General features: G+C 45.0%; 1 protein-coding gene across 1 annotated transcript; it reads right to left on the bottom strand.

The window, feature by feature from the left end:
- Window positions 1-1760: 1760 nt before the first annotated feature.
- Window positions 1761-7743, bottom strand: LOC123511634 (non-structural maintenance of chromosomes element 1 homolog). Its single transcript, XM_045267665.1, has 5 exons — window positions 7348-7743; window positions 5378-5528; window positions 4320-4512; window positions 3464-3595; window positions 1761-2095 (listed from the first exon to the last, which is right to left on the bottom strand). Exons 1-5 carry the CDS (start codon window positions 7457-7459, stop codon window positions 1814-1816), a joined length of 870 nt encoding a protein of 289 aa, XP_045123600.1. The 5' UTR covers window positions 7460-7743; the 3' UTR covers window positions 1761-1813.
- Between the last annotated feature and the right edge of the window lie 2442 nt (window positions 7744-10185).

Raw genomic sequence — 10185 nt, 5'->3', positions numbered from 1 at the left:
CTGGGGGGATGGGGCAGGGGGGTTAGAAAGGTCTGGGAGGATGAGGACAGAGCTTAGGAAGGCTTGGGGGGATGGGAGGGAACTAGGAGGACTGGGGGAATTGGGAGGGGGGGGTGTTAGGAATGAAGATGAGGAGTGGGGTCAGGAAGGCTGGGGACAAGGAATGAGGAAAGGGAAGGAGGGAGGACAACATGTAGGGTGACTATAGGGAGAGGAATGAAGGGAAAGAAAGGGGAAGTGAGAGTGTGAGGGGATCTAATGTGGGGAATCAGGTGAAAGCTTGGTAGGGGTGGCAGAGACATGGAGACACAGAAGGAAGGGCAGCCAAAGAGTGCTGATGGGGGGAGGAAAGAAAGAAAGAAAAAGTGTAATGTGAAATCCTAGAATAAATAATTAATTCATTACAATGTAAGACAAAGAAGGCATTTTCTTTGTCCTTTCTGCACGGAATGAAGTGTGTGTGTGTGTGTGTGTGTTTCAGTATTTGATCTGCTGCAGTCTCTGACGAGACAGCCAGACGTTACCCTACGGAACGAGCTCAGAGCTCATTATTTTCGATCTTCGGATAGGCCTGAGACCAGGCACACACCACACACCAGGACAACAAGGTCACAACTCCTCGATTTACATCCCGTACCTACTCACTGCTAGATGAACAGGGGCTATACGTGAAAGGAGACACACCCAAATATCTCCACCTGGCCGGGGAATCGAACCCCGGTCCTCTGGTGTGTGTGTGTGTGTGTAATTCACTGTTTGATCTGCTGCAGTCTCTGACGAGACAGCCAGACGTTACCCTACGGAACGAGCTCAGAGCTCATTGTTTCCGATCTTCGGATAGGCCTGAGACGAGGCACACACCACACATCGGGACAACAAGGTCACAACTCCTCGATTTACATCCCGTACCTACTCACTGCTAGGTGAACAGGGGCTACACGTGAAAGGGGAGACACCCAAATATCTCCACCCGGCCGGGGAATCGAACCCCGATCATCTGGCTTGTGAAGCCAGCGCTCTAACCACTGAGCTACCGGACCGTGTGTGTGTGTTGAAGAAAAGAAATGGAATATGGAAAGAGTAGGAAAAACAGGCAAAGGCAAAAAGGAAGAGAAGGAAAAATAATAATGATGTTAATCAATAGTAAGAAGACTGAAAACACACACACACACACACACCATAACAGCATCATCATCACTTCACCTAACACTCTTACTTGACAGGATAACGATGGCAATGATGATCTGATGGCAGTTCTTGGGGTTGTCAGGGCCACCACACTAACAAGCTACACTCCTCACCCAACCATCACCATACAATCAGGAAAGCACCCTTCAAAACACCAATAACTCCCACCACCACCACCACCTTGCTATCACTTTACCTAACCAAATGACAGTGACAATAATGAATCAGTGTAAGTTCTTAGAGTTACCAGGAGCTGTCTGTAAAATGCCCATATTCGGCCACAGAGATGGTTAGCAGCGTTTTCAATAGTGTTTGTAGTTAATAGTGCAGAAATCTTGTCACGCTGCCTCTAGAACAGTAAAAACACCTTAAAAACTTGTGGAAACATAAATAAAGCCTTTTGAAATACAGAGGTGAGAGGCAGAAGTCTGAGAATATGAGCCAAAGAGTAGTGAAGATGAGACAACACAGCTACAGAATGATCAATGCACCACTCAACACCTCACTGACACCTTCCCACTTCCCACCACACACACCATCCCCGCCCAACACAGTGATGGCAATGGTGGTGAATCAAACACCAATGAACATGACACAGACCAACACTGCTATGTCATTATATCACTCACTTCTGCCCCCTTTGTGACCTGCTTCTCCTACGAACTACCTGCTGCTGCTCCTCCTCCTCCTCTTCCTCTTCCTCGTTCTCTTCCCCCTCGTTCATCTCCTCATCGCTGTCTGGCACCGTCCTCCTTCGCTTGCCCTGAGAGGCAGTGGTGGTGGTGTCAGGGCCCAGGTACTCATCACAGCCTTCTCTGGGGCAGGAGTTTGTGTTCTTGCAAGTCTTCCAGTACTTGTTGGCACAGTCACGATGCACAGCCACTTCACACTGCTGGCACCGGTAACCCTGCTCAGGGAGAGAGAGAGAGAGAGAGAGAGAGAGAGAGAGAGAGAGAGAGAGAGAGAGAGAGAGAGAGAGAGAGAGAGAGAGAGAGAGAGAGAGAGAGAGAGAGAGAGAGTAGAATATTTTGTAATTGCCCCAAGTACAAAACACACACACACACACACACACACACACACACACACACACACACACACACACACCGCCAGACTGCCGAGCTGACAAGACGTCCGAGAGGGGGCTCCAGCCACGGCATCAAACATCTACCTATACGTGAATATACAGGGCCCGAGCAGTAATAGGAATGTCTCTATGGTCTAATGAGGTGATGAGTGGGGGAAAGTGAGGAGTGTCGCAAAATAGGAAGAGGTGAAGTGTGTGAAAAGTTTGTTCGTGTGGTCACCAACCCCAGAGGGGATATGATAACAATGTTCAAAATAGTACATGGAGTGGACATATTGGATAGGGAGAACCTGATCACGATGGCATCCAGTAATTACCTAAGAGGACACCCTAAGAAAATACTGAAAGATTCCTGCACGAGCCACATCAAGCTTCCCGTATCGGAGCATTGATGCATGCAACAAACTAAGCGTGGATGTGGTGTGTGAGGCGAGTGTCAGTCAAATGAAGGAAAAATTGGACAAGTGTGGACAAAGAGACAGGACATAGAGAGCTACGGCTCGGGCCCTGTAATCACAAATACGTAAATACACACACACACACACACACACACATACAGGGAGGCGGTGGCATAGTGGATAAAGTGGTGAGCGTGGGATCGGGCAGACGTCCATGCGTAGGTTCGAATCCCACCACGTACAGCCTTAAAACACTTTGCTATTTGTCGAGTGATTTAAAGTTACCTACATGTCACCATGATACCCAGGTTCTACGTAGTTACACTCAAGATGAGCTTGGGTGGTGATATGGGCCCTAATATGGGTACCACTATAAATAAAATTGCCTGCGCCACTAATGAGCGGAAGGTGAACAGCACTTTCCATACACTCTTCAAGTGTGCCTACAGGCGCTACAGGCCTTACCGTAAAAAAAAAAAAAAAAAAAAAAAACACACACACACACACACACACACACACGGAGATTTTTGGGTATGTCTCCTTTGACGTGTAGCCCCTGTTCACCTAGCAGTGAGTAGGTACGGGATGTAAATCGAGGAGTTGTGACCTTGTTGTCCCGGTGTGTGGTGTGTGCCTGGTCTCAGGCCTATCCGAAGATCGGAAATAATGAGCTCTGAGCTCGTTCCGTAGGGTAACGTCTGGCTGTCTCCTCAGAGACTGCAGCAGATCAAACAGTGAAACATACACACACACACACACACACACACACACACACACACACATGCAGCAGTACCTTGAAAGTGAGTTTGGTACAAAAAAAGCACTTGTTTATCTCCTCCGCAAAGGTTTCCTCCAGGTAGGTGTTGATCTCGGCAGTGGTGAGGCTGCCCAGGGACAGGTACACGTCACCAGCCTCATAGTTGGTCTGTGGAAGCACCAGAACAGTCACCAGGGAATTGCGGGGTGGCCTTCACACACAATTTGATACAGGATGATAATGTGGAAATATGTACATAAAAACATAGGAAAGTGAGGAAAGCTGCAAAAGGGTGTTAGACTTTCACGTGGCAGTCTCTATATGAGCAAAGCTACTTAATTCCATCTATCATCAGCATTTGTCTTATATTTTTAAAGTTCCCCATTGACTTAACACTAACAATATGATTACTGAGTCCGTTCCATTCATCAATCACTCTGTTAGAGAAGCAGCTTCTTCCTATTTTTTTCTAAACCTGAATCTTTGAAGCTTAAACCCTTTACTTCTGGTTCTATTCTGGCTACTGATCCTAAGAACTTTGCTCATGTGCTGTTGCTGTGTGTATCTGTATGTAGCCATGTTTGATACAGGAGCAGCTCTGTGTTTCTGTATGTAGCCATGTTTGATACAGAAGCTGCTCTATGTATCTGTATGTAGCCATGTTTGATACAGAAGCTGCTCTATGTATCTGTATGTAGCCATGTTTGATACAGGAGCAGCTGTGTGTTTCTGTATGTAGCCATGTTTGATATAAGGGAACTAGCAACTAAGTAAACTTATTTTTACTTTATGTTGCCCTTGACCAATTTTTTCTTCTTACATAAAAAAAGTAACACAACACAGAGACCACCAACAAGCACATCCTGTCAACACTGTACAACTCAGCCAGTACCTGAAGGAGCCACTTTTCCTCCACCAGGCGTTCGATGAGCTTCTCACACACACTGGCCTTCATCTTCTGCTTCATTGACAGGCCCAGGTTGATGGCAGTGCTTATCCTCACCTCCCCATCACTTGAAGACACCAGCTCACCCACCAGAATCTGCACAAAGCTCAGGTCTTGCTCGCAGAAGGTTGACAGCATCCTGGTAGAGGGAATAAGTGTGTGAGGCTGATGGCTGTGTGCAGACTGAGACAATATAGATGTGCTTAGGAAAGTGTCATTAGCAGGTATGTGTATTTACCTAGTTATAGTTTTACAGGGCCTGGGCATTACACTTGTGTGGCCCTGTCTCCATATCTACATTTGTCCAACTTTTCTTTAAAGCTCTGTGTGTGTGTGTGTTTCACTGTTTGATCTGCTGCAGTTTCTGACGAGACAGCCAGACGTTACCCTACGGAACGAGCTCAGAGCTCATTATTTCCGATCTTCGGATAGGCCTGAGACCAGGCACACACCACACACCGGGACAACAAGGTCACAACTCCTCGATTTACATCCCGTACTTACTCACTGCTAGGTGAACAGGGGCTACACATGAAAGGAGACACACCCAAATATCTCCACCCGGCCGGGGAATCGAACCCCGGTCCTCTGGCTTGTGAAGCCAGCGCTCTAACCACTGAGCTACCGGGTGTGTGTGTGTGTGTTAAAGAAAGAAATGGAATATGGAGAGGAAGAAAAACATGCAAAGGCAAAAAGGAAGACAAGAAAGATGAGAATGGCGTTAATCTGTGGCATGAAGACTGAAATACACATACACACACAAGCAAACCACATACTAAATCCAACACATCATAGCAAAACACAATCAACACCAAACCAGACCACATCAATATCACCACAACACCACCACTACCTCTACACTCACCAAAACATCACTACAACAATATACTTTTCTCTGTTATTCTTTCATATTGTATTTTTCTATGTCTCTTCCATTCCTCCCTTCCTCTTCTCTACACCTCTACACCACCACACCACTAGCACTAGTACCTCAGCACACCCACCTGTTAGCCTTGCCCGTCATGAGGTTGACCAGCACCAGGCAAGGACAGTCGCTATGCTCCCTCTCCTCCACGGTGGTCTTGAGGGCCAGCTCCACACTCTCCAGCTCCTTATTCACCTCATACACAAACGGCTCCAGCTGCTGCAGCGGCTCTGTGGGGCACGACAACAGTTAACCATTACTCTTGATCATTCATACCTTTCTCTGTCCAACTCTAATGCAAGAGTTAACCAGTGAACTCTGAATCATTCACCACTAATCTGTCTACCTCTCTAATGCAAGAGTCAATCAGTACTCTCAATCATTCACCACTACTATATCCACCTCTCTAATGCAAGAGTTAATCAGTACTCTCAATCATTCACCACTACTCTTCCACCTCTCTAATGCAAGAGTTAATCAGTGCTCTCAATCATTCACCACTACTCTCTCCAACAATCTAATGCAAGAGTTAACCAGTACTCTTAATCATTTGCTACTATTCTATCCACCTCTCTAATGCAAGAGTTAACCAGTACTCTCAATCATTCATACCTTTCTCTAGTAAACTCTGGAACACCCTGCTTCTATATTTCCAACTTCCTATGACTTGACTTTATTTGAGAGGGAGGTTTCAAGACATTTCTCCCTTTCTTTTTTTTTTTAACTAAATGGGCCTTTTTTTTTCTATTATGTAGCCCTTGGCCAGTTTTCCCCTCCTTCATTAAAAAGGTTCAGCCACCGACACTACAGGCGGAACACATCTTAGAAACTATACTGGTCTTTCTCTCAGGGAATGGCATCAAGGATATTTTTTTGTTTATTTAATTTTTCTGTGTGGCATGGCAAGACTCAGATGGAGATACTACAGGTAGAAAACATCTTAGAAGGTATACTAGTCTTTCTCAGCTTTTTTTCTTTTATGAGGAATGAAGTTGAGAGTACCTTTTTTTACTGTGGGGTGTGGCAAGGGTTGCGCTGAGACACTACAGGCAGAAGATGTCTTAGAAAGTGTAATGGTCTTTCTCTCAATTTTTACTATTTCTTTTTTATGTGAGGAATAGAGCCAAGAGCTTTTTTTTTTTCTTTCTTTCTTTCTGTGGGGCATGGCAAGGAAGGTGAAAGACTTCTTAGAAAGTATACTGGTCATTCTCTCAGATTTTTTATTTTCATTTATTTATTTTTACTGTGAGGAATAGAGGCAAGAGCAGTTTTTTTTTTTTTTCCTGTTGGGGAAGACAAGAGTGAGGCCAAGAAAGGACTGTTGCTCCAGGGCCCAGAGATCACAGCAAGAACTGACACAATATACCCAGGGAGATGAAGACTCAGCACACACCAGGAAGAACTTTACCGCTACACCATGGAACGAGAAGGACTTGAATGATCCACTTGAAGACATAACAGCATTTGACAGACAGGACAGTGTTTTGCATTTTGATAAATCTTTGGATAAAGTTTGTGTCATCAAGAACTAAAACTTAACTTCAACACCACAACCACAAAGTTAGACATATCTATCCTAGCTGAGAGTCAAGTTGATGAGACAATCATGAGCTGGATCTCACTTTCTGGAAACACCATTCAGTCTGAGAAGCATGTAAGGGTTGAGTCATTTGCTGGTTCCTTGTTTTATCTGTCTTGGGCTATGGCATCAAGAACACAGAATTTCTCTATTATGTTAAGTTTGGAAGAACATAATTTAGTCATACTTGCTCCCTCAGCTCCATAAAAATCATGAGAGAGAGAGAGATCCATTCAAGCATAGACACCCACACAAATTGAGGCACCCATCTACTCCAGGCTCGCCTCCACATTCCTTACAGTGAAGGAAGGAGACAAGACATGACTCACACTAGAGACAGCCAGCCATCCACCAACATAAGCTGACAGTGACAGCCAACCACAGCAGTCACTCCCATAGACAGACAGACACAGACAGCCATTTACCCTTCCATACACACTCATCCATCCATCCACTCAGGGAAGCCTCACCCCCAAACTCCTTGCAGCAGTTCGTCAAGACTCTCTGCGCCTCAATCTCGTCGACAGTCCGTCGCTCCAGCATCACCTGCAGGAACAGGCGGTGCACACGGCCGAACACCATGTTGCTGCTTACCACTCACTCAGCACTCAGCACCTAGTTTTTGTAAGGAGCTTGTGCCGCTCACTTGCCGCCCCGCCGAGCCCTGCGTGTTGTGGATTGTTTTGTTTTTGATAGGATGGAGCGCGCTGTCTGGTCTGGGTCTTGGTCTGGGCCAAGGAATATATTCCACTCACGAGTTTTCGGTGTTTGGTTCCCATGCGCCTTATGACATTGTTGTTACGGCACCATAACACGATCAGCCAATGGTTCCTTTTGCTACGACAGCTGATGACATAGTGACTGGCGCCTTAACCCAACTTCTCTAGACTCCCCTTCACGTCTTGTTACCTAGACTTGTTTTGAAGGAAAAATGCTCCTGTTTTGAGTGCATTGATCATTATTGTTAACTTAATCACATGCTCTTATACCTGCACAAGGTAATTAGGCGCTTTCGATTAGCTTGCCAAGATTCCTATCTCATCTTCGGTGCTACTTTAGCGTGAGCTATAAAAAGATAGGTCTACCACACTATAGCGTGAAATCTACCTCCCGTTAGCACTGGCTTATAAAATGACTCCGTTTGCGTGCATGAATGATGAAATAATATCAACCATTGTTAACTCAATTTATCAAGTGTTTCTATTCCCACGAGCCAGGATGACAAGGTGAAGGTGCCTACATAGATTATAGCTTTCCAAGACTCCCATCTCATCTTCCCTCGTGTGATTTCAATGTGGCAAAAGAAAATCATTCAGGTTCTTGTGCCTCGCTAATTAGGGTACGTGACTCTATAGAAGGTCGTGAGAAGACACTTTTTATCGAAAGTTTCACAAAAATTCCAAATGACGTTATTAATTCGATCACTAACGACATTATTTTATTTCGCTGACGAGGGATACTGATGATCGAAGACTTGGCTTCACAGAATAAGGGAGATGATTTTGATTAGGGTTCGTTTGGCTTTAATAGCCGAGTCACGGAAAACTTTTAAAACAATGGAGATACGTGAACCTTAATTCTGTCTATCTATAGTTGCTTCAAAGCCGGATGCATTTTTATTTATTTATTTATTTTTTATTTATTTATTTATTTTTTTTTTTTTGCCACAAAGGCAACAAGTGATGTGGCTTGCGTTCCTTCCAAATTCCCATGTTTAAAATCGTGTAATAACGCTCGTCCTCGCTGATGGACCCATATCATCCCTCTCCCAGTGCTGCCACGTCGTTTTTTTTTTTTTTTTTTTTTCATATATATACCATGAGTTTGTAAACTTTACCCTAAAAACACCCTTAACATTAGCTTGTTTGCTTTAAAACTACCCTGTTTATTAAAGATATATTTATTAAAGATCATTTGTATGTATGTATATGCAAGAAACATGATCATGATATGTGCGGTGTTGAAATAATATTACCTTGAAATGAAATAGTGTTGACCTGATAGTGCTCCAATTACTCTAAAACAAGGTAATCACCAATTAATATATATACTGGTATATAGAGTCATTGGTAATTCCCAATGACTATATATCAGTATCTATAGTCATTGGTGATTATCCTGCACTTGCAGCACTGCCCTTTCCTTGTTGCCTGCGAGCCGCGTGCCATCTGTTGTTAGCGGGATTCCTTAATCGATTCCTCCACCATTCTCATTGAGACCAAGGAATATACAGAGAGGAAGTTTTGGTGAGGGTTAAATTTGGGAGGACAGCGACGGTGCTGCTATCTGTTGGAAGCGAGTACTTTCATAGAAAAAGTTGTTAGGAGTAACTTAAAATTTCTACCATGCTTCATACCCCCATCCCCTATTTTTCCCTGCATTCTCTCGTGGTTATGAACTTATAAGGCAAATAGAACATGTTTATATATATATATATATATATATATATATATATATATATATATATATATATATATATATATATATATATATATATATATATATATATATATGCGTTTTCTGCCCGCCTCCGCCTGGGCCACACCATACTCCTTACTTGCATCGTATACGTCGACTGTCTCGTGACCACCTCTGCCCTTGGTGTAGGACTATCCCTGAAGCCATGGAACATTTCCTGCTTCATTGCCCACGCCTCCTCAACATACTTCATTACGCTCCTGCTCTCCGCCCTGGCCATCACAACACTCAACCTGCCCTCCCTCCTGGCGGCCTAAGGCGTCCACCCCTCCTGGCAACCTGCTGTCCTTCGCCTTACTTGTGCCTATTTGAGGAAGACCGGCCAGCTACCATGTATGTGATACCCTCACAGGACTACCCCAGGGTTCATAAGGATTCAAAAGAGCCCACGAAAATCTATCTATCCTTATGAGCCCTGGGGTAGTCCTGTGTGGGTATAACAGGCGTGGTAGCTGGCCGGTCTTCCTCAAGAAGCACAAGTAAGGCGAAGGACAGCAGGTTGCCAGGAGGGGGTGGACGCCTGAGGCCGTCAGGAGGGAGGGCAGGTTGAGTGTTGTGATGGCCAGGGCGGAGAGCCGGGGGAGCGTAATGTAGTATGTTGAGAGAGGAGGCGTGGGCAATGAAGCAGGAAATATTCCATGGCCTCAGGGGTAGTCCTACACCAAGGGCAGAAGTGGTCACGAGACCGACGTAGGCGATGCAAGTGAGCACTGAGCGTGGTGTGGCCCAGGCGGAGGTGGGCAATGGTTGATGTGCCTTGTGCTCCTTCCAGTGACGTCTGACTGACTGTTTGAATCTTGTAATGGCGCTCATACTCCCCCGCTGATGGA

This window comes from Portunus trituberculatus, chromosome 31 (genome assembly GCF_017591435.1).
Source record: "Portunus trituberculatus isolate SZX2019 chromosome 31, ASM1759143v1, whole genome shotgun sequence".
NCBI classification, from domain to species: domain Eukaryota; kingdom Metazoa; phylum Arthropoda; class Malacostraca; order Decapoda; family Portunidae; genus Portunus; species Portunus trituberculatus.
The sequence above is the reverse complement of the archived record's forward strand: the minus strand, read 5'-3'. Positions and strand labels throughout refer to the sequence as shown.